Source organism: Muscardinus avellanarius, assembly GCF_963383645.1.
Source record: "Muscardinus avellanarius genome assembly, chromosome: 4".
Lineage (NCBI taxonomy): Eukaryota > Metazoa > Chordata > Mammalia > Rodentia > Gliridae > Muscardinus > Muscardinus avellanarius.
Window position 1 is genome coordinate 44,980,964 of NC_137789.1, and position 27,743 is coordinate 45,008,706.

The 27,743-nt window shown below is 42.4% G+C and overlaps 1 protein-coding gene across 4 annotated transcripts in view; it reads right to left on the reverse strand.

Annotated features, from left to right (window-relative positions):
- Positions 1-27,743, reverse strand: part of ESRP1 (epithelial splicing regulatory protein 1) — a gene marked incomplete at both ends in the record, with an annotated part of 63,520 nt that overhangs the window by 10,131 nt on the left and 25,646 nt on the right. For 2 of the 4 annotated variants that reach the window (XM_080693722.1, XM_080693723.1), the window contains 9 exons: positions 5,012-5,180; positions 9,006-9,204; positions 11,450-11,668; positions 16,094-16,395; positions 21,515-21,557; positions 21,657-21,789; positions 21,903-22,013; positions 24,788-24,842; positions 24,983-25,081. In XM_080693722.1, the coding sequence (XP_080549848.1) occupies positions 5,012-5,180; positions 9,006-9,204; positions 11,450-11,668; positions 16,094-16,395; positions 21,515-21,557; positions 21,657-21,789; positions 21,903-22,013; positions 24,788-24,842; positions 24,983-25,081 (1,330 nt within the window). The remainder of the gene's footprint in view (positions 1-5,011; positions 5,181-9,005; positions 9,205-11,449; positions 11,669-16,093; positions 16,396-21,514; positions 21,558-21,656; positions 21,790-21,902; positions 22,014-24,787; positions 24,843-24,982; positions 25,082-27,743) is intronic. The other 2 variants (XM_080693724.1, XM_080693725.1) reach the window with 2 other exon arrangements.

A 27,743-nucleotide genomic window follows, 5' to 3' on the forward strand; every position in this document is an offset into this window, starting at 1 on the left:
TAAAGAATAAAACATAGAGCTGGGTGTGTAGCTCGGAGAAAAAATGACCCTGGGTTTCATCCTCATATGGCCTCCCCCCAAAAAAAACACCAAATTAATTAATAAATAAAATAGGGTTGGTGGTATAGCTCAGAGGTACACCTGAACTTCTGGGTTCATTTTCCAGTAACACACACAGACACGCAAAGAAAGTCAAATTTTCAACAATGTTCACAACTTAAATATTGTAGCTACTGGGATTAGTTTGTATGAACCCCAAATTTCTTTCTTTCTCTTTTTTCTTTGCTGAATTGGGGGTAGAACCCCAAGCTAAACTCCTCGCTGTATTTTTTCTTTATTTTTGAAATAGAGTCTAAGTTATCGATGCCTCACTAAGTATCTCAGGCTGGCTATGAACCTGCCATCCTCTTGTCTCAGCCTCCCAAGTGCTAGGATTACATGTGTGTGCCACTGCAACAGTCTGGAATCCAGGATGTCTGTAACTGTCTTTATCGATCATATGAACTTCTCTGGACATGTGTATATACTGCTTGGAGAAAGGCTAAGTAAACAATAAGTAGAAAAAGATTTTGGAATACAGAACTCATTCAAGAGAGCCGGGCGTGGTGGCGCACGCTTGTAATCCCAGCATTTGGGAGGCTGAGACTGGAGGATCGCGGTTCGTGGACAGCCTCAGCTACTTAGTGAGGCCCTCTGCAACTCAGTGAGACCCGGTTTCAAAATAAAGAATAATTTCACCTCAAAAGTCACAAGTAAGTTTATGTACTGTCTGAGCTGGGTGTGGTGTTCCATTCCTATAATCCAATACTTGGAAGGCTGAAACAGGAGGATTGCAGATTCGCAGCCAGGCTCAGTAAGTTAGCAAGACTCTACTTCAAATAAAAAGTAAAAGGGATGGGGATGTAGCTCAAAGGTAGAAGGTTCCCCAGTTCACTCCCCAGGACCATAAAAAGAAAGAAAGAAAAGAAAAAGTTTCCTAAGTAAGCTAATATTTACTTGAGTTATATAAAGGTTGTTATAATATTTTGTTATAAATACTCAGCAAAGTATAAGCTTGCCTACGAAATCAGAATTAAGACTTTAAAAATTAAGGCTAGGGATGTAACTTGGTAGAATGCCCCTGGCTCAATCCCCAGTACTGCAAACAAACATACAGAAAGGCGATTTCAAAGATTTTATTTTTTGATACTCAGGATTGAACACAAGGACATTCTACCTCTGAGCTACAGTGCCAGCTATTTTATTTTTTATTTGAATATCCAGTCTTATTTGCTGAGTCTTAATCCTCCTGTCTCAGACTCCCAAGCATGGGGATGGAGGGTATACACCATTATGCCTGACTAGATTTTTTGTGTGGTCGATTTGTGTACCAGAAATTGAACTTGTGGACATTCTGCGTCAGCTATTCCCCATCCATTTTTAAAATGAATCCTTTTTCAGCTTCTTGGTTATGATTAGCTTACTGATTAATTTGAACTCAAAGTGATTTTTTTTTTAGGTGGTACTGGGGACGGAACCCAAAGGCATTCTACTTCCGAGCTATATTTGCAACCTTATTTTTTATTTGGAAAACAGGTCTCCCTAAGTTGTAGAGGGCCTAAGTAGCTGACCTGTCTATGAACCTGCAATCCTCCTGTTTCTGGCTAACAAGTACTGTGCTTACAAGTGTGAGCCACCATGCCCGGATATTATTCACTAAGTAGCCGAAACAAGCCACAAACCTGCAATCAACCTGTCTCGGACTCAAGTACTGGGATTGTAAGTGTGTGCCACCAGACCTGGCTATGATCCTGTCTCTCTCTTTTTTTTTTGGTGGTACTATGGGTGGAACCCAGAGACTTTTTCTACCTCAGGCTATACTCCCAGGCCTGATTTTTATACTTTATTTGGAAGCAGGGTCTCATTAAGTTGCTGAGAGCCTCACTAAATAGCTGAGGCTGGCTTTGAACCTTTGTGATCCTCCTGTCTCAGCCTCCCAAGTGCTTGGATTACAAGTGTGTGGTACCACAGCCAGCTGACGCTCTCTTTAAGAAAACACACCAATACAGCTAGGCAGGAAGGCCTAGCTGTATTGGTGTGTTTGGAAGACTGAGACATGAGGGCAGCAGGTTCAAAGCCAGTCTCTGAAACTTAGTAAAGGTCTCTGCAACCTGTTGAAATCCTGTTTCCAAAAAGAAAATAAATTGAGCTAGGGGTTTAGCTTGGAAGTAGAATGTCTCTGGGTTTAGTCTCCAATAACAAAAGTACCACAGAAAAACACAAAAATTACATTGTGCTTAGTCTTATCAGAAAATGTTTAATGGACATCTGGGTGTGGTGATGCACACTTGTAATCCCTATGCTTGGGAGACTGAGACAGAAAGATCACACAGGTTTGAAGCGCCAGCCTCAGCTACCTAGTGAGGCTCTCAGCAACTTAGTGAGACCCTGTTCCCAAAAGCCCCTGGGTTCCAACACCACTACCATTAAAAAAAATAAGAAAAGCAGGGCGTGGTGGCACACGCTTGTAATCCCCATGCTTGGGAGGCTGAGACAGGAGGATCGCACAGGTTCGAAGCCAGTCTCGCTGGCTTAAGAGACCCTATTTCCAAATAAAATATAAAATAGGTCTGGGAGTGTAGTCCATTCCCAGTACCACCAAAAAAAAAAAAAAAAAAAAAGAAAGAATATGTTTAATGGGGAAATTATAAATTGTTTAGCAAACATGACAATTGGGATACAGTAGGCAAAGGATACATGGAATTTTTACGTATTATTTTTTTTCAAACTGCATCTAAATCTCAATAAAAATTCAATTAAAAACAAACTATGGCCAGGCTTGGTGGCGCACACTCGTAATCCCCGTGTTTGGGAGGCCGAGACAGGAGGATCGCGCAGGTTCGAAGCCAGCCGCGCTGGCTTAAGAGACCCTGTTTCCAAAAAATAAAAATAGGTCTGGGAGTGTAGCCCGGAGGTAGAAGGGCTTCCAGGAACCCCAGTACCACCAAAAAAAAAAAAAAAAAAAAAACACTACACTTGTTATCCCAGTACCTGGGAGGCCAAGACAGGAAAATCACAAGTTCCAAGTCAGCCTTAGCAACTTAGCAAGATACTCACCAACTTATCGACACTGTGTTTATAAGTTTTAAAAAAAGGTGGGGTAGAGGGTGCTGAGTATAGCTTAGAGGTAAAGCACCCCTGAATTTAATCCCTAGTAACACACACACAGGCCAATTTGCCATGCAAGTAAGAGCATATAAACCCCATCTTTGCATAATTTCATGTGCTTGTGTGGGTAATTTCAGTAGAATTAGAGAAAAGTTAATGAAAATACCCTGCAAATGTACCTGAGAGCAAACCTTGAGCAATACTGCTTATGCAAAACTAAACTTATCCTAATGAAGTTGAGCAGGTGATCGGTGATAGCCACATTAATTTTTTTTTTTTTTAAATCAGTCATGGTAGCACAAACCTGTAATCCTAGTACCTGGTAGGGTGAGACAGGAGGATCTAAGATTCAAGGCCACCCTTAGCAACTTAGGAAGACTTTCACAACAGCATAGTGAGACACTGTTTCAAAACAAAAAAGATGCCCCGGGTGGTGGCTGCACGCTTGTAATCCCCGTTCTTGGGAGGCAAGGACAGGAGGATTGCGCAGGTTCATAGCCAGTCTCGCTGGCTTAAGAGACCCTGTTTCCAAATAAAAAATATAAAAATGGGTCTGGGAGTGTAGCCCAGTACCACCAAAACAAAACAAACAAAAAAGATAACATGAGCCTAAGGGTGGAGCTTGGAGGTAGAACATCCCTAAGTTCAGTTCCTAGTACCAATAAATAAATAAAAACTTTTTTGTGTGTGGTGCTAGGGACTGAACCCAGGGACATTCTGCCTCAGAGCTATGCCCCTAGCCCTATTTTTTATTCTTTATTTTGAAACAGGGTCTCATTAAAGTTGCAGAGGGCCTAAGTAGTTGAGGCTGGCTGTGAACGGGGATCCTCCTGTTTCAGCCTCCAAAGTACTGGGATTACAAGCCTGTGTCACCACGCCCAGCATACAAAAACTTTTATGAAAAACAATTTGAAAGAATAAGAGGTCATTCCTTGTATACCAAGTTACAATCACGGGCAATGAGATGGGCAAGGGACTCCAGAACCTTGGCCAATCACATCATTGCATAAGATCTAGAAAAGTGACATGTCCCAATTACAAAAAGGGATGAAGCTGGTCGTGGTGGGGCACACTTGTAATCCCAGCACTTGGGAGGGAGGCTGAGACAGGAGGATCGCACAGGTTCAAAGCCAGCCCTGGCTACTGAGTGAGGCTCTCAGCAACCTAGTGAGACCCTGTTTCCAATAAAGTATAAAATAGGTCTGAGGGGACAGCCTGGAAGTAGAAAAGCCCCGGGTTCCACCCCCGGTACCACAAGGGAAAAAGGGCGGGGGGGGCAAACTCAACTCAGATCACCCAATTTCCAGAGTCGCAACATTCTCACCATCATGCCCTGCTACCTCCCAGAAACTGAATGCAACTAAAAACAAAGACTTAAAATATATCAACTCTAAGAAAATACCAATCTAATTCTGGATTTGGTGATAATAAAGATTTAAGGAGAAAAGTAAAGAATTCCTGGAAAATTTAAAGCAACAGATTTTATTTATTGGGGTTGACCAAATTTCATGTCACTTAAAAAAACTGTTCCCATCATAGATTTTTGTTTTGCAATTCATTCCCAAGATACTATCCCTCTATTACAAGGATCATGTTACTTCTAACTTAGGGACCAATGAGAGGAGGAAGAAAAAAGTTGTGTGCATAGGTAGAGTAAAAGATGTTGATGTCCATATATGGTTAAAAAATAAACTTCCTTCAGTTTGTCTTGAAACAACTTTCTTGGTTAGAGCCATGACCAGGAGCTGAGGCCTGCCATGCTAGCTAGCCTTCAGTGTGGCAGACAATATTCTTTTGTGAACTCAGCACTGGCATAAAGGGGTCCTTTGTTTGTGCCTGTGTTTCCGCTTCCTTCGGGCCTTACCTGGGATAGTAGGCTGTGTAGTTCATGAAGAGCTGAGTGCCTGCTGGGTAGTATGCCGTGGAGGGCTGCAGCGCTCGTGGGTTCAGAAGCACAGAGGGCTGGTAAATGGCAGCCTCGGTAGGAATGACTGCTGCAGGAGCTGGGAATGTGTAGGAGGGAGGAGACAGGCCTAAATAAAGAAGAAGAGAGTTTCTGAGTCATGTTTGGAACAGCTGCCACATATATGCTAGCACTAAAACCATAAACTCACTATTCTATGGGCTTTATTTTATTTCATCCTGGGGCTTAAACCCAAGGGTATTCTACTTCCAAGCTATATGTCCAGGCCCTTTTTTCTTTTTCTTTTTGTGGGTCTGGGGATGGAACCCAGGGGCATTTGACCTGCAAGCTACACAACCTGCCTTATCTTTTATTCTTTATTTTGAAACAGGGTCTCATTAAGATGCAGAGAGCCTCACTAAGTAGCTAAGGCTTTCCACAAACCGCGATCCTCCTGTCTCAGCCTCCTGAAAGCTGGGATTCCAAGGGTGCCGCCACCACACCTGGCTCCTTTCATTTCGATCAGTTTTTCATATCATCCTAAGTGTTTGTGTGTTGCTAGGGATTGAACCCAGGGGTGATCTACTTTTGAGCTATTCCATGAGCCCAATTTTATTTTTTATTGGGAAACAGGGTCCCTCTGTGTTGCTGAGAGCCCTGCTAAGTTGCTGAGCCTGGCTTCAAACTTGTGATCCTTCTGTTTCTTCCTCTCAAGTACTGGGATTACAGGTGTGCACCAACATGCCCAGCCCAAGCAACTGTATTTGAATTTTACTGAGGTTATTTGCCCTTGAGCATAGCATGGGATGGGAAAGGTTATGAAAAACACCTCAGCATGTCTCATGACAAAGCACACACTGTGCCACACACAGTGAACTAGCCCAGAGTAGATCAAGCCCACATTTTTCTCCCTAAAGCCAACCCAGAAAATGGGTTTGGAAGCTAATCTGTATCTTCAAACCTATAAAAAGTCTAACCAGGGAAACAACCCAGAAGAAATCAATGTAAGAGTCTTTACAAAAGGCACCTGATGGAAAGCCTGGAAGACATAGAAAATGTGCCCAGGGGCCGAGGGTGTAAGGTAGATGGTTGGCATGCACGAGGCCCTGGGTTCCATCCCCAGCATCATGGAGTTGGGGGCAAATTCTTTTGTCTTTGGGGCATCCAACAATTCTTACTCAACATACTCCCTTACGCTGGAGCAGTTGCTGGCTGCTAGTTTTTAAATATTGAGATGAACACAACTAGCCAGACTATTTGTTATCAAACAGAAGTGGTAACTACAGCCAGGCATGGTGACACAAGACTGTAACCCAAGTATTTAGGAGGCTCAGATAGGCAGATTGGAAGTTTGAAGCCAGTTTCAAAAACAATTTAGTAAGACCCTGTTTCAAAACAAAAAATCGAATAGGGCTGGGTGTGTGCTTTGAAGATCCAATACCCCTGTGTTCGATCTTTAGTATCACAAAATAAACAAGTGATTAGTTGGAAGCTGAATTTGGGGCCCCTGGTTTCAAGCTTCATACCAAGAGCCATCAGATTTTGCAAGTAGCAGAGGCCTAAGGATTGGGAGTATAGCTTGAGGTAGAAATCTGTTACAGAGTGAGGCAAGGTAGCACATGCTTGTCATCCCCGCACTTGGGAGGCTGAACAGGAGGATCGCACAGGTTCGAAGCCAGCCTCAGCTACTCAGTGAGGCTCTCAGCAATTTAATGAGACCCTGTTTCCAAATAAAATAGAAAATATGTCTGGGCGTATAGGCCAGAGGTAGAAAGACTCTGGGTTCCATCTCCAGCACCAAAAAAAAAAAAAAAGATTTGTTATAGAAAAGTACCTCATACTAATAAAAAGAAAGGCACATATTGAAGCCAGGCGTGGTAGTACACGCTTGTAATCTCAGTATTTAGTGGCTGAGACAGGAGTATCATGGGTTTGAGGTCAGCATCAGCTACTTAGTGAGGCCCTCTGCAACTCAGTGAGACCCTGTTTCAAAATAAAGAATAAAAAAAGGGGGGGCAGCGGTGTAGCTCAGAGGGCGAATATTCCTATGTTCTATCCCCAGATTCACACACACACACACACACACACACACACACACACACACAAGTAAATTCTTCTGCTAAAAAGATAATGGTTGGCCAGTTGTAGTAGAACATGCATGATCACAGGTTCACGGCCAGCCTCAGCAAGTTAGTGAGACCGTTTCTGACAACTCTGAGGGTGTAGCCCGGAAGCAGAAGGCCCTGGATTCCATTCTCCCTCCCTCTCTCTCTCTCTCTCTCTCTCTCTCTCTCTCTCTCTCTCTCTCTCTCTCTCTCTCTCTCTCTCTCTCACACACACACACACACACACACACTCTCTCTCTCTCTCTCTCTCACTCTATCTATCTATCTATCTATCTATCTATCTATCTATCTCCCTCTCCCTCTCCCTCTCCCTCTCCCTCCCTCTCTCCCTCTCTATCCCAGTGACCCCTAACTACTCAGAAAGCTGAGGCAGGAGTATGGGAGTTTGAGCCAGCCTGGGAAACTTAGGAAGATTCTGCCTCAAAAAATAAAAAGGGCTGGGTATGTATTTCAGTGTGCAAGGAGCCCTGTGTTCAAACCCTAGTACTGAAAGAATTTATTTTTTTCTCTTAGGGCTTGTGAGGAAATAATGAAAATCTGTAATGACCAGTTTTTCACCAAGAACAGAGAGAAGTAAAAGGATACCACAGCAGAAGAACTTGGGCCAAACATTTTTGGAGAAATTCCTGTATCTCACATTTGATCTATTGTTACTAAAGGGTATCATAAAAGCTAGCAGTTTATACAGGAGAAAAACATACAATTAGAATTACTTAAAGGTACTTTATCTCTTTCATAAATTATCAAATAATTTCAAAACTTCATACTCATTGACAGTCAACTCTGAAATGTTCACCAAGAGCAAGCAGCAGATAAATTGAATATTAGCATTTAGGAATTCCAAGGGAAAAAAGGATTAAGCCCCACTGAATGTTCTACGCAATACTTTATCAAACAGATTGATTGGTATAGATAGATTCCTATTTACTATAGAGTAAAACTAAACTTCAAACACTGGCCACGTGGAATCAAGCACATAAATCCAGTTACTTTCTGACTTTTCTTTGAACTGTATGCAGTTCTATGTTCTTTAAACGTACCCAACATACTTAAGACTGTATGTCTTGCTTAAAGGTGAAAGCTGCATAAAAACACTCAAGTTTTCACATTAGGTTCCCAGCGTCCCTTAGTTGCTGACCAGGAACTTGGTCTTTCCACTACGGGGCTTATTCCTCTCCAAAAGGATGTCAGATGACTTGCGCCCAGTTGCCAATGAGCAAGAGCATGGCTTGTAATTAAGCACTGATCCTGCGATCCAACAGAAACTTTGGCTCATTTGTTACATTTATACATGGATTTTTGTTTTGTTTTCACTAACTTGTTCATTCCAGATATCCTGGACAACAGTAAAAATATTCTCCAGGTTATCAGTTAAAAAAAAAAAAAAAGAAATAGGAAAAAAGTTGATGCTTAAAAAGTGAAACATGTAAGCTAGGCATTAGATGATCCTTATTAAATAAATCTCTATGTTAAAAAAAAAAGGATCCAGCCAATACTTTAAATGCATATGCATATTAAATATCTACATAGCCAGGTTGCCTCCCAGAGTCAGTGCTTATCTGGAACACACTAAGCTTCAGGAATCAAGTGCTCATCACTGGAAAAGAAAGAATATAATTTGAAAGGAGGTATCTGTAGCATCTCTAATGATGGGTGCCCACAACCAAGGTCTTATGTGATTACCAGATACTGCCGATTTCAGATGGGAAAGCCTTATGTAACCACCTCACCTGCCTTAGAAAGAACCCGGGCACAGACAGTTATGAAAGCAGCTTAAGCACCTACCAGCGAATAGCGTAGAAGAGCGCCAAGACCCAAGAAAAACTTACATGGTAACTTACATGGCGGTGGGGATAAGCCATTTCGATTTAAAGTGCCCCCCATTAACACAAAGTTCATCTCCTCAGCTGAACACTGAAAGACTTCAACATATCTGTCCTTCATGGTTTTTTTATGACACTTCTGAGCAGCCATAAATGCTCTGTCCGCAGACTTCATCTGGATAAAGGCATCTCCTGATGGGCGGCCCTGAGTGTGTGGGGGAAGAATAAAAACAAAAGGAGACTGTCTCCTTCAACAGGAAGTGAATGGTTGCTTACAAAACATACAAAGCGACAATCACCCACACTACAGACGTGGTGGCCAAAATCTGGGTGACAGTGTGACCTGCTGAAATCAGACTTGCATTTCATTGCCTAATCACCAGAACGCCCACAAGACCTTGGAGAAGCAGTTCTGAGGGCTCATAGCTGAAAGTGATCCTTTTTGGCTTCTGTTAAATTAGTATTAGATTTACATGGTTTTGAAAGGGTCTCCTTGTGACTGCAGTTTCAAAATATGGGATTGTATGCTGGATTTTTTTTTTTTTAACGCTCCTAAAAAATCCGATTAAATCTCATTTGATTGAGAAAAGCTATTAAAATCACCAGTATTAGAGCTTTTACATATCCTCCTACAGGAAACCGGCAAACCAATGTTCCTTTCTGGCTCTGGGCTCTTGTCCATCCCTGAACTGCCACATCCCTTTAGCTTCTCCCTCATCCCTGAAACCTAGGTGGGAATGTGGCTTGGAGTAAGTGATGGCTGGAGATAGCTGTTCCATCCCCCTTGCAGGGAGCCCTGCTTTACCTCCTCCCTGAACCTTCTTATACTTGCTCAAACAGGTGTTCAGAGCCATTCTTTTTTTAGTAACGACTTGCAATTCATTATTAAAAAGTAAACCTGTGAGTAGACTAAGGATAGAGCTCACTGGTACAGCAGTGAATTGTGTAGCATGCATGAAGCTCTGAGTTCAATCCCCAGCAACTCAAAAAAATAAATATAGTGAAATAATACCCAGCCTGTAGATTTCTGTTCCACAGACCTGAAATATCTTGGTGTTTATTTAACAGGAACATTTTATGGAGGAGAAAGAAAAGATACAACTAGCTGATAAGATTGCTTCCTTATTTTGTAATTTTCTCTAAAAGTCTCTTAGGAAGTGTTTTTTCTAAATTATTTACCATGCAAGTTACCATAAGAGATACCATACAGGGGAAATTAGCAACAAACCCAGTCCAAGAGGGAAACCTAATGTTTTCCAGGCAGCTAGAGACTGTCCATCATCAAAGCAGCTTTTTCCCCGAGTGGGATCACAATAGGTCATGGGGTCAATGAGGGGTAAATCTGTCAACTGTGTTAATCAAAGAGTCATGGCACCGAGGTTATTAGAAATGGTGACTCAAACAGAAATAATTCCCTGGTGATGCTGATTTGTGAGCAATTTTATTCAAAAGGTCTCCTATCGGTGAAGCATGCTAAAGGAGTCATCAGGTAAAAAGGTGTACAGCATAATATAACTTAAGAGTTAAATGAGTGTGTGCTGGTGTAGGGAACCAAACGAGGGCTCGGGATATTTTATGATTCTATGACCAGTGCCATGTGCTTTCCAGTGAGAGAAGATTATAGTTATGAAAATCTTCAAACTCCCAAGTAAAAAGAAAATGGGGAGTTCAATTAGAAAAAAATATTTCCAATGCAAGCCTATCTTCAACCCATCAGAAAACATCTGATATGCAAAAAGTAAGACAACTTTGCTTTTAATGAAAAGCACCAAAGTCTTAATGAGAACTACTTGGCTTATAAGTAGTTAGAATTTTATCATGCTTATACTGGTGAGCTTCAGCAACTAATACAATTAAATTTACTTAGGAGAAAAATCAAGTGACATCAAACTAGGAATTACTTTACACTGGCATACCGAAAGAATTCAGTAAAGATTTTGGAAACAGGGTCTCACTAAGTTACAGTGGGCCTCATTAAGTAGCTGAGGCTGTCCGCAAACCAGGATCCTCCGGTCTCAGCCTCCCAAACGCTGGGATTACAAGCGTGCGCAACCACGCCCGGCAGAATAAAACATTTCTAAACAGCCTATGAATACAAAATACTCCAGGACACGGGCATGCTCATTTGCTTATGTGTTTTCTATGACTACTTTCATAGCAAAACAGTGGAGTTGCAAAATTCAATAGCTGCAACAGGATACTGTTGTATATACTGATAATATACCTTGCTCCTACCTGGTGCTACTGATAAGATAAGATTTATGTGATGAAGAAATCAGAGCTGAATGTGAATTATTACTCTAACGACACATCTTTACTGGAACACACGGAAAGATTTATTTACAGTTAAATCTTAAAAGACTTGGTGTAAAACTGAGGCATATCTGCCTTCTTATATTAGAAGAGAGCTTTTGAGAAGAAGAAAGTTTCCCAGTCAGTAACTTCCTCACCTGGTGATTCAATACCATGTGGACCCCGTGCGTACGGATGTCTGTGGAGAATTCCCCCAGGAAGTCCAGGATGTCCTCTATTGTGGCCGCATAGGGAAGACCTCGAAGGCGTATACAGTCTCTAACATTTGTAGCGGGCACAAATTGCTGAGGTAGTACTGGAATAATGGGAGGGGTTGGAAGTGGAATGAGAGGGGCCGAGGAGAACCGATTCAGCACCTGTACTCAAAGGAAAACGGAAGGGATTTAGAGCCTTGTCACACCAGTGCCTTCGACACAACAGTACTGACATCACTAGGGAGTCTGTGAGAATGCAGAGCCAAGGAGCTGGAGGTATGGCTCAGCCGCAGAGTGCGTGTGTTCAGCATGTACGCGGCCCTTGGTTCCATCCCCAGCCTGTGCATGTGTCCTCAAGAAATGCAGTCTCAGCTCGACTCCAGACTTTGTAAATATGACTCTGAATTTTAACAAAATCCCCAGGCGATTCACAAGTGCCTTAGCATTTGACAAGCACTGAACAAAGGGATTCATTCATTTTAGCCGGGAAAGCATGGAACTCACTTCTGTTGAGGTGGCGTCTACCTTTGGATGAGTCCTTAAAGGCTGCTGGACATAAAGCCAGGCTTGGTGGTGCACACTTGGGAGGAAGGTGCATTTGGGAGGCTGAGACAGGAGGATCACGGTTCGAGGACAGCCTCAAGCTAAAAATTTAGTGAGGCCCTTTGCAACTCAGTGAGACCCTGTTTCAAAATAAAGAATAAAAAATTAGGGATGAAGGTATAGCTTGAAGGTAGAATGCCCCTGACTTCCATTCCCAGTACCAGGGGTGGGGGTGTCTAGACATATTGCCAAGTGTGAACTTTAGGGACAATTTATTAGATTGACTAAGAACAGTATTCCATCTGGGGATGGAACCCAGGGACATTCCACCTCTGAGCTACAACCCTACTTTTTATTCTTGATTTTTTTTAAGCAACTAAGTTGCGGTGGGCCTAAGTAGCTGAGGCCGGTCACGAACCACGATCTTCCAGTCTCAGCCTCCCAGTCTCAGCCTCCCGAATGCTGGGATTACAAGCGTGCACCACCACGCCCGGTTTAAGATTATCGTCATACTCCACTTCCACACCCAAGAAATAAACAGAAATAATCTAAGGAAAGTAATCACATGCACAATGAGGACTTTAAATTATATTAAAACATAATTCTATATTAGAGCACAAGACAGAATGCCTAGATAATTAAAAACTAGTGAAAAAATCCTTTCGTGCTCATAAAGATAAGGAGGAACTTACTTTCCATGTGAATTTGAGGCAGTTTCAGGACAAAGGATATTGCATAAACATGAAATTCAGGTTTTTGTTTAATTTTATTTTGTTGGGGGAGAATGCTGGGAATTGAATTTGTGATATTATATCTTTAAGCCACACCCCCAGCCCTTTTAAGGTTTTATTTTATTCTATTTGCGGTATGGGTGATGGAACCCAGGGGCATTCTATCTCCGAGCTACACCCCCAGCCCTATTTTCTATTAGACTTTTTATTTTTGAAACAGGATCTTCAAGCCGGGCGTGGTGGCGCACGCTTGTAATCCCCGCGCTTGGGAGGCTGAGACAGGAGGATCGCGCAGGTTCGAAGCCAGCCTCAGCTACTTAGTGAGGCTCTCAGCAACTTAGTGAGACCCTGTTTCCAAATAAAATATAAAATAGGTCTGGAGTATAGCCCGGAGATTGAAAGCCCCTGGGTTCCACCCCCAGTACCACAAAAAAAAAAAAAAAAAAAAAAAAGAAACAGGATCTTCATTGAGTTAGAAGGGCCTCACAGGGCCTCACTACGTAGCTGAGGCTGTATGCGTACCACGAAGGCAATCCTATGGGTTCCTCCCAAATGCTGGGATTCCAAGTGCAGGCCAATATAGCAAGTTATTAAAGTTTTATTCTATTCATTTATTTAATTTATATTTATTTACATATTTATTTATTTATTCATTGTGGTACTAGGGGTGAAATCTAGGGGGCATTCTACCTCTGACCTACATCCCAAACCTATTTTTTTTTCTTTTTTGGCAGTACTGGGGATGAAACCCTGGGGCATTCTACCTCCGACTTACACCCCCAGCCCTATTTTTTTTTTTTAAGTATTTATTTTATTTATTTATTTACTTATTTTGGTGGCACTGGGGGTGGAACCCAGAGGCTTTCAACCTCTGAGCTATACTCCCAAACCTGTTTTATATTTTATTTGGAAACAAGGTCTCACTAAGTTGCTTAGAGCCTCACTAAGTACCTGCGCGATCCTCCTGTCTCAGCCTCCCAAGCACAGGGATTATAAGCATGCACCACGCCTGAGTTAAAGTTTTTATTTTTTATTTTTTTTGGTGGTACTGGGGATGGAACCCAGGGGCCTTCTACCTCCGGGCTATACTCCCAGACCTATTTTATGTATTTTATTTGGAAACAAGGTCTCTTAAGTCAGCAGAGGCTGGAATCGAACCTGCGTGATCCTCTTGTATCCACCTTTCAAACGCGGGGATTACAAGCGTGCGCCACCACACCCAGCTAAAGTTCTTATTTTAAAACAAGTCCTGCTGGGCGTGGTGGCGCACGCTTGTAATCCCCGCGCTTGGGAGGCAGAGACAGGAGGATCACGCAGGTTCGAAGCCAGCCGCACGCGCTGGCTTAGGAGACCCTGTTTCCAAATAAAAAATGTAAAAATAGGTCTGGGAGTGTAGCCCGGAGGTAGAAGGGCTTCCAGGAACCCCAGTACCACCAAAAAAATAAATAAATAAAACAAGTCCTTAGCCAGGAATGGTGGCACACGCTTATAATCCCTGCGCTTCGTAGGCAGAGACAGGAGGATTGCGCACGTTTGAAGCCAGCCTCTCGAAAATAAAAAAATATAAAATAGGTCTGGAAGTGTAGCCTGGAGTTTGAAGAGTTCCATCCCTAGTACCACCAAAAATAAATAAAATAGGTCTGGGAGTATGGCCCAGAGGTAGAAAGCCCCTGGGTTCCACCCCCAGGACCACCAAAATAAATAAATAAACAGTTCTTACAGCTGGGTGTGGTGGCACACATGTAATCCCAGTACTTGAAAGTCTGAGACAGGATGATTACAGGTTCCCAGCCAGCCACAGCTACTTGTTGAGGCCTTTAACAACTTATTAAGACCCTATTCAAAAAAAGAATAAAAATTAGGACTGGGGATGTAGCTCAAAAGTAAAATGTACCTGGGCTCAATCCTCAGTACTGCAAAAAAACAAACAAAAAAAAACCAACAGTCTTGCCAAGTTGCTAAGGCTGGTTTCACCCTCCCAAGTACTAGGATTTCAGGCCTGTACCGGGTCTCACTGAGTTGCAGAGGGCCTCACTAAGTAGCTGAGGCTGTCCGCGAACCACGGTCCTCCAGGTCTCAGCCTCCTGAATGCTGGGATTACAAGCGTGTGCCACCACTCCCGGCTCTGATATGACAGACTTTGAGGAATGGAACCCAGGGGCATTCCTCTGAGTGACAGCCTCAGCCCTAATTTTTTATTCTTTAATATGAAACAGGGTCTCACTAAGTTGCAGAGGGCCACAGTAAGTAAAATAGGCCGTCTGCGAACTGCAATCTTCCTGTCTTCGCCTCCGAATGCTGGGATTACAAGTGTGCGCCACCACGCCCGGCTGAATAAAATGATTTTTAGTAATGAAGACAATGAATGAGGGTATGACTATTTTAGAACTAGGCAGATGAGGAGAGATGGAGACAGGGAAGCATACTCACACCCCAAGCCACCTTATGGTATCCTAGTAGGCAAAATGTTCTTTTTAATGTGGCAACTGTTAAAAATCAATATATACAATCCTAAAAGCTCAATTATAGAGAAATCAAGCTGGGCATGGTGGCACATGCCTGCATTACCACTGGGGAGACTGAGACAGGAGGACTACAAGTTCAAGGTCAGCCTCAGCAACTCTGCAAAACTCTCAGCAAGGCCCTGTTTCAAAATGAAAAATAGGAAGAAATGGGTGTTTGGGAGGATACAGGAGGATGCCAATACAGGAGGATGCCAGCTTTAAAGCCAGCTTCGGCAATTTAGCAAGACAATCAACAACTTAAGACTCTGTTTTCAAGTAAAAAATAAAATAGGACAGAGTGTAGCTCAGAGGTAGAATGCCCCTGGATTCAATCCCCAGCACCACAAAAAGAAGAAGAAAAAAGCAGGAGGTATAGCGTGGAGATAGAAAGTCCTTGGGTTTAATCCCCAGTACCTTCCCCCAAAAAAAGATTAACTAAAAAGTTGTACAAACCAATTAAGCAGGTATTACTTCAAGCAGAAAAAGAAAGCAATTCAAATGAATAATAAGTCCTAAATTTCTTTTTTCCTGAGGTAGTGAGTATTGAACCCAGGGGCATTCTACCAGCAAGCTATACTCACAGTACATTATTTTTTGTTTGGAGACAGTGTCTAACTAAATTGCCAAGGCTGGCCTTAAACTTGCAGTCCTCCTACCGCTACTTGCAGAGTAGATAGGATTACATGTATGCATCACCGCACCCAGCAGAATCAGACCACTTTACTGCACTTATGCTTTCCATATTCTCCAAGTTCTCTCCATATCACTATGAATAAAGCAAAGTTCTCAACATAATTGTAAACACCAACCTGCTGAACTTCCGCTGCTGTGCTCCTGAAGAGTTCAATGTACCTTTTGCCCAACAAGTCCTTATGCTTCCTCAATGCATTCTGTGCATATTCCTCACAAGCAAAGAGGACAAAAGCATCCCCCGTTGGCCTGCCATCTGGGTAGGTAACAAAGAGGATGCCTTCCTTCCCCCCAGTAATGGGGCAATGCTGTCCAAAGAAGGCCACCACTTCTTCAGCCGTGGCTGTGAAAGGCAGCCCCCGCATGCGGACAATGACTTGATTTTCCTTGGAGAGAAACTGGGCTACCTCATTGGATGTACCTAGGGAAAACAAGTATAAGAAAATTATGGGGAATTAAGAAATAAACTTTATCAAAATTAAAACAAAAGCCGGGCGTAGAAATGCATGCTTGTAATCCCAGTGCTTGGGAGGCTGAGACAAGGAGGAGCACACAAGTTTGAAGCCAGCCTCAGCTACTTAGTGAGGCTCTCAGCAACTTAGTGAGACCCAGTTTCCAAATAAAGTATAAAATAGGTCTGGGAATATGGCCCGGAGGTAGAAAAGCCCCTGGGTTCCACCCCAAGTACCACACACACACACACACAAACATACACACAAATTAAAACAATAAAATCCCTGCAAATGTCTTGAATTCATCATTAAGACCAACACTCCTACTGAAATCACAATGATAAGATTCTAAGAATCGGTCCCTTCACCCAAATAAGAAACTCAGTTTTTTTTTGTTTTTTTTTTGGGGGGGGGGATGCTGAGTATTAGATCCAGGGAAATTCTACCTCTAAGCTACATCCCCAGCCCAAGTTTTTATTTTTTATTTTGAAACAGGGTCTCACTAAGTTGCAGAGGGCCTAAATAGCCGAGGCTGGCGGGGAATGCAGTTCCTCCTGTCTCAGCCGCCCAAGTACTTGGATTATAAACCTACAAACAAGCATGCACCACCATCCCTGGATTAGACTACTTTTTATCAACAAAGTTTCAAACATACTCAAGTAAAGATAACAGTGTTAATGAAAATATATAGTACACAGTTCAACAATTCATCAAGATTCTGGCCAAACTAGAGCACTTTGTACAGCACTGCCACAAAGCAAATACTCAACTGCACAGGTTTCAAACTCATACAACTGGTACCAAATCACATTTACCACTTGCAAAGAACTGACGGGCAACAGTGACAAAGCTAGTTAATTTTGGACTCCCTGAGGATTGGCCCAGGGCTTCCTACCTCCAAGATACACTCCAACCTCTTTTATTTATTTATTTATTTATTTATTTATTTATTTGTTATTTATTTATTGGTGGTAATGCAAGATGGAACTCAGGGGCATTCTACCTCTGAGCTACACTCCTACATCTATTTTATTCTTTTATTTGGAAACAGGTCACACTAAGTTGCAGAAGAACTCACTAAGTTTCTGTGGTTGGCTTCCAAACTGCGATCCTCCTGTCTCAGCCTCCCAAGTACTGGGATTACGAGTGTGCGCCACCACGCCCAGCTCTGCAACCCCGTTGGGTCTTATATTTACTGTAGACCCTCAGGGTCAAGGTGAGCACACAATAATTCCAAATGCATTTTATGCCCGACCAAGATCAAATACTGCTTTGGAATTCTAGAACAATATAAAACATTGCTTTGGAGCTAAAAGCCCTGAATTTTGAGGACTTAAGGATTATGTAAAGAAGTTTAAGAAGAGAAATAGCACAATTTGTAGGAATAACAGGTTGCTGTTACCACAAGTTAAACAACTGGAACAAATGCAACAATGCTCTCTTATACAGGGATATGAACTCCCTATTTTAGTGAAAATTGCCTAATATGACACATGAGGCTGTGGGATCCTGCACACTTGTAATCTCAGCATTTGGGAGGCTGAGACAGATGGCCAGCCTCAGCTACTTAGTGAGGGCCTCTGAAACTCAGTGAGACCCTGTTTCCAAGTAAAGACGAAAAAAGAGAGAATGCCCCTGGGTTCCATGCCCAGTACTGCAAAAATAACTGAATGAATGAATGAATGAATGAATGAATGAATGAATGGACACATGGAAAATGTCTCCTTTAAAAGATCCAAAATTCTGAGCTGGGCAGGGTGGCACACACTTGTAATCCCAGGACTTGGGAGGCTGAGACAGGAGGATCGCACAGGTTCAAAGCCAGCCTTGGCTACTTAGTGAGGCTCTCAGCAACTTAGTGAGACCCTGTTTCCAAATAAAATAGAAAATAGGTCTGGGAGTATAGCCCAGAGGTAGAAAAGCCAGTGGGTTCCACCCCCAGTACCACCACCACCACACACACACACACACACACACACACACACACACACACACACACAGAGTTCATAATATAATTCTTTGATTCAGCTAACCTATGTTGAGATTTTTGTTTTGGTGAGCAGCATATACAGAGACACAAAAATATTCACTACAAAATACCTAAAGAGAAAAGCTGGAAATAAGCTTTAGATGTCAACAGGGATGTTTAAACAAATTATAGTACATATGATATTATGTAGCATTAACATATAAGGAAATCAAAGTAGGCAGATGTTTGTAAGGTACTAAAGGAAGTTATAAAATATTAATAATAGAAATTTACAAAGTAAATGTATTATATACAGGGAGGGAAAAAAAAATCAAACAAACCTTTTGATTTTTTTTTTTTTTTGGGGTGTGTGTGTGTGTGTGTGTGTGTGTGTGTGTGTGTGTGTGTGTGTATCTAAAGTTACAAATTGCCAGGCATGGTGGCGCATGCTTGTAATCCTAGCATTTGGGAGGCTGAGATAGGAGGATCACGGCTCACAGCCAGCTCCAGCTATATTAGGCCTTTTGCAACTTAGTGAGACCCTGTTTCAAATTAAAGAATAAAAAATGGAGCTGGAGGTTTAGATCGGAGATAGAATGACCCTGGGTTCCATTCCCTGTACTGCAATAAATAAACAAATAAATAAATAAATATAAATAAAGTTACAGGTCACTCAAGAATTGGATAAAACCAGCCAGGACTGGTGGCGCATGCTTGTAATCCCTGCATTTGGGAGGCCGAGACAGGAGGATCACAGCTCACGGCCAACCTAAGCTACTTAGTGAGGCCCTTTGCAATGTAGAGAGACCCTGTTTGAAATTAAAAATAAAAAATAGGGATGGCCGGGCGTGTTGGCGCATGCTTCTAATCCCCACGCTTGGGAGGCAGAGACAGGAGGATCACGCAGGTTCAAAGCTAGCCACACTGGCTTAAGAGACCCAGTTTCCAAATAAAATATAAAAAATAGGTCTGGGAGTGTAGCCTGGAGGTAGAAGGGTTCCATCCCCAGTACCACAAAAAGGGGGGGGAGGGATGGAGGTTTATTTATTTATTTTGGTGGTACTGAGGTTCCTGGAAGCCCTTCTACCTTTTATTTGGAAACAGGGTCTCTTAAGCCAGCATGGCTGGCTTCGAACCTGCACAATTCTCCTGTCTCCACCTCCCAAGTGCGGGGAGAGATGGAGGTTTAGCTTGGAGGTCGAATGCCTTTGGGTTCCACTCCCAGTATCACAATAAATAAATAGATGATAGATAGATAGATAGATAGATAGATAGATAAACAGATAGAGCAAGTTACAAATCACTCGAGACTTGGATAAAGACAGCTGGGCCTGGTGGCACACGCTTGTAATCCCAGCATTTAGGAGGCTGAGACAGGAAGATCGCAGTTCACAGACAGTCTCAGCTACTTAGTGAGGCCTTCCACAACTTAATGAAACTCTGTTTCAAAATAAAGAATAAAAAATAGGGCTGGGTGTAACTCAGAGGTAGAATGCCCCTGGGTTCCATCCCCAGTGCCACACACACACAAAAAAAAAAAGTATAAAAAGACAGTTATCTATTTCCTCCTCTTCCTCTTCTTTTCTTTCCTTCCTTCCTTCCTTCCTTCCTTTCTTTCATTTCCTTCTTTCTTTGTGGTACTTGGGATTAAACCCAGGGACATTCTACCTCTGAGCTATACCCCCTATTTTTGGCTTAAAATCAAGGTCTCACTAGTTACTTGAATATCGCTAAATTGCTGAGGCTGGTTCAAACCTGTGATCCTCTTGTCTCAGCCTCCAAATTACTGGGATTACAGAAGGGCACCAAAATGCCCAACTCTATTCCATTCTATTTCTGACCATATGACTGTAAATACTATGTATCCCAAAATACTAGAAATCTACAGTATAACTAGCCACTAGTGATGAGTACTTCAGAGGCATTCTAGAAACAGTTATGTAACAGCCCCAGGTGTTACACCCGAGCTCTGTGAAAGTTTTCAGACTCCTCTTTCACAAACATACCTTTCTCTTTAACCACCTTTTTATGATCCTTTCACCTATGGACAGCACTTTTTTGTGTGTAGGTTACTGGAAGCTATACGCAGGGCCGTTCCAGAGGCATTCTACCTGAGCTACAATCCTATGCTTTCCCACTTTTTTCCTTTGTGCACGATCTTCCTGTCTTGGTCTCTCAAATACTGGGATTATAAACACGAACCCAATACCCCCATGCCTGGGTAACCCTTTTTTGTTTTAGGTGGTTCTGGGGTTCCTGGAAACCCTTCTACCTCCAGGCTACACACCCAGACACCTATTTTTTTTATATATTTTTATGTGGAAACAGAGTCTCTTAAGCCAACGCAGCTGGCTTCGAACTTGCGCGATCCTCCTGTCCCCGCCCCCCAAGCGCGAGGATTACAAGCTTGCGCCACCACGCCCGGCTGGATAACCCTTTTTATTTTTTTGCTTTGAAACATGGTCTTGAGGCCAGGCATGGTGGCCTATCTTATACTTTAATCCCCGCGCTTGGGAGGCTGAGACAGGAGGGTAGCAAAGGTTCAAAGCCAGCCTCAGCTACGGAGTGAGGCTCAGCAACTTAGCGAGCTTTCTACCTCCGGGCTATACCCCCAAACCTATCTTATACTTCATTTGGAAACAGGGCCTCACTAAGTTGCTGAGAGCCTCACTAATTAGCTGAGGCTGGCCCTGAACCTGTGCGATCCTCCTGTCTCAGCCTTGTAAGCACCGGAATTACAAGCATGCACCACCATGCCCAGCTCAGAGTGTCATCTTTCTATTTAAAAATAAAATCAATTCTCATATTTCACTGGGGAATAAAAACTATTCATAACCTTAATTTGCCTAGTCTTAATGTATATGAAAACTTTTAGATTGTGTATGTGCATGCGATACTGAGAACTGAATCTAGGGGCACTCTACTACTGAGCTACATCCTCAGCCCTTTTTATATTTTTACTTTGAAACAGAATCACATTAAGTTGCTGATGCTGGCCTTGAACCTGCGGTCCATCAGTCGGTATCCCAAGTACTGGGAATTCAGGCAGGCATGTACCACACACCCAGCTAAGCTTTCCAGTTGTTATAACTAATACCATATTATATAAAAGCACTCACCACCAGCAATTTTAAGAAAATCTTCGCCTGTTGCTTTGTAAACCTAATAAAAGAAAGAGAAGTTAAATCACACAGCTGCCAAGCCACCGGCCTGCTTACACTCCCTGAGGAACTCGAGGGCCTCGGGTGTGAGGACACATACCTCAATGTACCGGGACCCCATGTGGTGTCTGTGCCTCTGCAGTGCTAGATCTCTGTGCTCCTCACTCACAAACCTAACTAGAGCTTCTCCATTCCTGCGACCCTGAGCATTCAGACAAAGTGCTGCACCTCCCCTTTGAAAAACAATAAGACAGCAGGTAGGAAAAAACAAATAGTGAGGAGAAAATAAGAAGAAACCCACTATCCCATGGGAACTGTTTAGTGAACGAGGTAAAAGGGAACCAACTTGGCAATATTGAGTCCTTTGAAGAATCTTGCGATATCTTGATCCGAAGACTGCCATGGTAAACCCCGTGTCCTGACTACAGTGTTATCATCGATGAGTTCCATTTTGCTGCTGTGGATAGAGCAAAACTTCAGGTTGCATAGCCAATGATTGTATGTCTGACACCTATTACTTCCTACAAGGCAATCTGCCTAATTTCACATGAGGTCTTGCTTTTTTATCAAATAGATTTGTAATACTGCCTGGTTTTCTTTTTCTTTTTTCCTTCTAATGGTACTGGGATTGAACCCAGGGACATACTACCTTCAAGCTATACTCTCAATCCTGTTTTTTTTGTTTGTTTGTTTGCTTTTTTGTTTTTAAACAGAGTCTGATGTGTTGTGGAGTGGAGGGCCTCACTAAGTAGCTGAGGCTGGCTGTGAACCTGTGATCCTCCTGTCTCGGCCTCTCAAATACTGGGATTATAAGTGTGTACCACCACACCTAGTACTGATTTTCTTTATAGTCTTTTTTTTTTTTTTTGGTGGTACTAGGGTTCTGGGAAGCCCTTCTACCTCCAGGCTAGACGCCCAGACCTATTTTTACATTTTTTTAAAATTTGAAAACAGGGTCTCCTACGCCAGCACGAGCAGCTGGCTTCGAACCTGCGCAATCCTCCTGTCTCTGCCTCCCAAGCGCAGGAATTACAAACGTGCGCCACCATGCCCGGCTCTTTATAGTCTTAAAAATTATCTGGGGCCAGGTGTGGTGGCACATGCTTGTAAGCCCAGCATTTGGGAGGCTGAAACAGGAGGATCGTGGTTAGTGGACAATCTCAGCTACTTAGTGAGGCAACTCAGTAAAACCCTGTTTCAAAAATAATAAAGCTGGGCGTGGTGGCGCATGCTTGTAATCCCCGCGCTTGGGAGGCTGAGACAGGAGGATCGCACGGGTTCGAAGCCAGCCTCAGCTACTGAGTGAGGCTCTCAGCAACTTAGTGAGACCCTGTTTCCAAATAAAATATAAAAAAAGGTCTGGGAGTAGAGCCCGAAGGTAGAAAGCCTCTGGGTTCCACCCCCAGTACCACCAAAAAAATAATAATAATAAATAAATAAATAAATAAATAAATAAAAATAAAAAAAAAATAAATAATAAGCCGGGCGTGGTGACACACGTTTGTAATCCCCGCGCTTGGGAGGCTGAGACAGGAGGATCGCACAGGTTCAAAGCCAGCCTCAGCTACTTAGTGAGGCTCTCAGCAACTTAGTGAGACCCAAATAAAATATAAAATGGGTCTGGGAGTATAGCCTGGAGGTAGAAAGCCTCTGGGTTCCACCCCCAGTACCACCCAAAAAATAATAATAATAATAATAAAAAGTAAATAAATAATAATGGCCAGGCGTGGTGGCGCACGCTTGTAATCCCTGCGTCTGGGAGGCGGAGACAGGAGGATCACGCAGGTTTGAAGCCAGCCACGCTGGCCTAAGAGAGTCTGTTTTCAAATAAAAATGTAAAATAGGTCTGGGAGTGTAGCCTGGAGGTTGAAGGGTTTCCAGGAACCCCAGTACCACAAAAAAAATTAATTAATAATAATAATAATAAAATAGGACTGTAGAATGCCCCTGAGTTCCATATCCAGTACAGAAAAAAGAAAAAATTTTATTTGGGTATAGTTAAAAGTAGTATGGTGTGTGTGTGTGTGTGTGTGTGTGTGTGTGTGTGTGTGTGTGTTACTGGGAATTGAACCCAGGGGCATTTTACTCCTGAGCTACAAATTCAGTCGTATTTTATTTTTTATTTTGAAACAGGGTCTTACTAAGATGCTGAAGCTAACCACCAACCTGAGACCCTTCTGTCTCAATCTCCCAGGTGTTAGGTTTGCAGGCATATGCCACCTCCACCAGTTTGTAAGAACTCTTCAGATGGCTCAGTATAGAAAGATGAATGCTTATGTGGTCTAATACATTAGCTCCTCTAGCAAAATACCCATCTAACAGCTGTCTGTCTATCATGAACACACAGCTCTCACAGCCTCACCTAGAACTAAGGACTGATTTAAATTCATTCTCAATGCATTTAGTACACAGGTGGGAGTAAGATCCAGTTTGGCAGCAAAATTTAGGATCACAGCAGAGCTGGCAATTAACCCACAAGAGGAATGTGTGTGCGCGGTCAGAAGCCTTCCATTAAAATATCTACCCTATCAAAACCAGAGAGTCATCATGCTGTGTTTATGGAAACACTTGGGAGTCCCCACACCTTAATGAGTCATTTGCAAATCACCTATTAGTCATTTTAACACCTTTTGATGTTCTGTCCTTCTCACATTCATATTTTCAGTAATCCTAGGATATTTTGCTAATGAGTTACTTTCTCCACAACTGACGAGGCTTCCAAATCTCTCATGGTCAAAGCTCCCCAAAGCTCCTGTTCATGTCAGGCAAAGGACAATCTCATACAACTTACTACACTGATTCACAATAGTACCCACATCTCCCTATAAGACAATACATCATACTCCTCCCTAGTTAGTTCCTCTGCTTTAAAGTAGAAGCTAACAAGATATGCTTAAATTAATCTCAGTAAAAATTGTGAACTCTTAAACCCTATGATAGTTCCCTTGAAAGTTTTCCAAGTGAATGAACGGCTAGATTTGAAGAGACTAAAGTAAGAATTACAGATAGAAACAAAAGATATACCTGAGGACATCAAGAGACTGCAGATGCTATTACTTTATTAAACTTTAATCCCAACATACAAGGTAACTTTAATAAATCACTTAACATTAAGTAACAATACCCAAAAGTAAGTTTTATAAAGTTACTAAAAATGTAAAGAGTTAAATATCACAATATGACTAAGAACAGATGGAAAAAGAAAAACCCTCAAATAAGTCAACTACTTACCAAGTGCCACTTTCAAATTTATAGTTCACTCTCTCTGGATCTGAAAACCTGTGATCTAAAATTGAGAAGAAACAGGTCATCAACTTGGCTATGAGAGAGACCAAACTGTGGGAAGAAAGTCAGAAGCATTGTTGAGGGAAATGTGGCATGACCAAATTAATTCCAGGACTGCAGTATTACACCAGTGATACTTACTGTAAGGCTCTGAAATCATTGCTAAAATTATATTCCCCATATCTTCAACTTGAGAGGCTCCATATCGAGAGACTGAACTATTCTTCTCCAAGTTTAGAACTGTGAGATTCAGTTAAGGAAGCATTTTTGGTGAAGTAAAATGAGATTGCAGCTAACCCCAAATTGAACTCACGCAGAGCCCAAAAGCCAGGTAAAATTTCTTAGAAATCTCCTGATGCCTCCTCCCCACCAGGCAGGACTTGATCGATGCCCCTGCAGTTGCCAAGTGCCCTCTCAATCCTGCCTAGGGTATCATCAGTAGTGAAAGTTATGTTTATTTGGGTGATAGTAAATGCATCAATACTGATACGCACACTTTTCGTTTTCAATGATAAAGTATGCAACAAAGTTCAATAGAATCCTTTCTCTTACCTATTTTTGCAGCACATACAAAGTATTGACCGTGCTTTCTTAAAGTCAGGCTTACTTCTGTCAAGACCACAAGATACTCACTGACTTTTTTTTGCCTAATGTTTGAAAAGGACACTTTCTATTACTGATGACCTTGTAATTAGCTGAGGTTGGCCGAACCTGTGATCCTGCAGTTGCAGCCTCCCATGTACTACGGTTACAAGCATGCGGCACCACACCTAGCTCCTATTTTTATACAGCTTTCTAACTGGCATTTATAATAAAATTTTAAAATGATAAAAGATATGAAGAAAATAGCTTTATCTACTATGTACCGCAAACTCAGAGGAAACAATGATATTCAGAGAACCCTCCCCTAGGATTCTTCCCAAGAAGTACAGCCAATCACCTAAGAGTTAATTTGATGAGCCCTTTTCCATTTGCAATTTAAAATCACTTTCCATCTTACCCTTTAGCTTCCTCCTTCCTTTCTGAGGAAGGAACACTGATTTCCAGCAGTGGTAGGCAAACGCATTTTTGTGTTGTCCCTCAGCTGGCTCCATCTCCGCAGTTAAATACACCGCATGTAGAAAAGCACCATATGTTCCTGTCAAATGACCCAACCCATCTGAACCTTAGCTCATTTATAAAGCTAAAGCTATGATAATTTTCACCTCCCTGGGCTTTTTGTGAAGATTAAATGAGATAAAAGGAGCCTAGAGCACAAAGCAGGTATTTAACAAAAGATGTCCTCCGCCTTCTTCCTAGAACACTCAGTAATTATTATTATTTTTTTTGTGTGTGTGTGGCACTAGGGGATTGAACTCAGGTGCATTCAACTCCAAGCTACACCTTCAGCCCTATTTTTTTTAATTATTATTATTATGTTGAAACAAAATCTCTTTAGATTAATGAGAGTCTATTTGTTGAAGTTGTCGTTGAAACTGTGATCCTCTTCTCTCAGCCTTCATAGTGTGCAAACCCCATGCCCAGCTAGTGACCACTTCTATAACCCTAGAGTTCTGACTTTTTTTGTGTGTGGTACTAGGGATTGAACTGGTGTGTGTGTGTGTATGTGGTGCTGGGGATTGAAAAACGGGACATCCCACCTCTGAGATATGCCCCCAGCCCTATTTTTTATTCTTTATTTTGAAACAGGGTCTAAATTACAAGGGCTTAAGTAGCTGAGGCTGACCACAAACCCAGATGTATCTTCCTGCCTCAGCTGAAAGTGCTAAGATTACAAGTATGTGCCATCAAGCCCAGATGAACACAGAGATATTCTAACTCCAAGATATATTGCCAGATCCATTTTACTTTTATTTTCAAACAGAGTCTCCTTAGGTTGATGAGTCTCTCATCAACTGCTGAGGCTATTCTCAAATCTGCCATCCTCCTGGTCCAGCCTTCCAAGCACTGGGATCACAAGTGTGTGCCACCATGCCAGGCAAAGTCCACACCTTTTTTTTTTTTTTTTTTTTTGGTCCTGGGGATGGGACCCAGGGGCATTCTACCTTCAAACCACACCCCTAGCCCATTTTATTTGGAAACAGGGTCTCACAGGTTGATGAGAGTCTCACTACTTTTTAAGTTGTCATGGAACCTGAGATCCTCCTGTCTCAGTCTCCCAAGTACTGGGATTACAAGCATGCACCACCACAGTTGGCTCAAAGTGCAGACTTTTTGAGGGGATTTGTGACAGAAAAACAAACTCAGCAAGGTATGGTGGCACAACCTGTACTCCTGGTTCTTGGGAGGCTGAGAAGATCAAGGATTCAAGGCCAGCCTCACCAACTTAGAGAGACCCTGTTTCAAAATAATAATAAAAATAAAGGGCTAGGGGTATAGCTCAGAGGTAGATTGCGCCAGCGTTCAATCCCCAGTAGCAAAAAAAGAAGGAAGGAAAGAAGGAAGGAAAAATGTAAACTCACCATGCTCTGTGTAAACTCATAGGATAATCATCAAGATAAAACTGTAGCTCCTGTCCACATCATCCCCTACTCCTGCCCCCTGCCTTCAGCACTAGCTACTGGGGAAATATATATACCACCCACTGAAGGATTACTAAATCAATCTCAGAGCTGGGTATGGGGGCACACACCCGTAATCCCAGTACTTAGGAGGCTGAGACAGGAGGACCACAGGTTTGCGGCAGCCTCAAGAACTTAGCAAGGCCCTCTGCAACTCAGTGAAACCCTGCTTCCAAAAATTAAAAATAAAGAAAAATAAAGTAGGGCTGGCCTGGGGGTTGCGGGGGGAGCCCAGAGGTAGAATGCCCCCAAGCTTCATCTCCATAGCCACAACCACACACACATACAAAAAAAGAAAATGAATCTCAGATGTTCAGGCTACACACCAATTACTACCAACC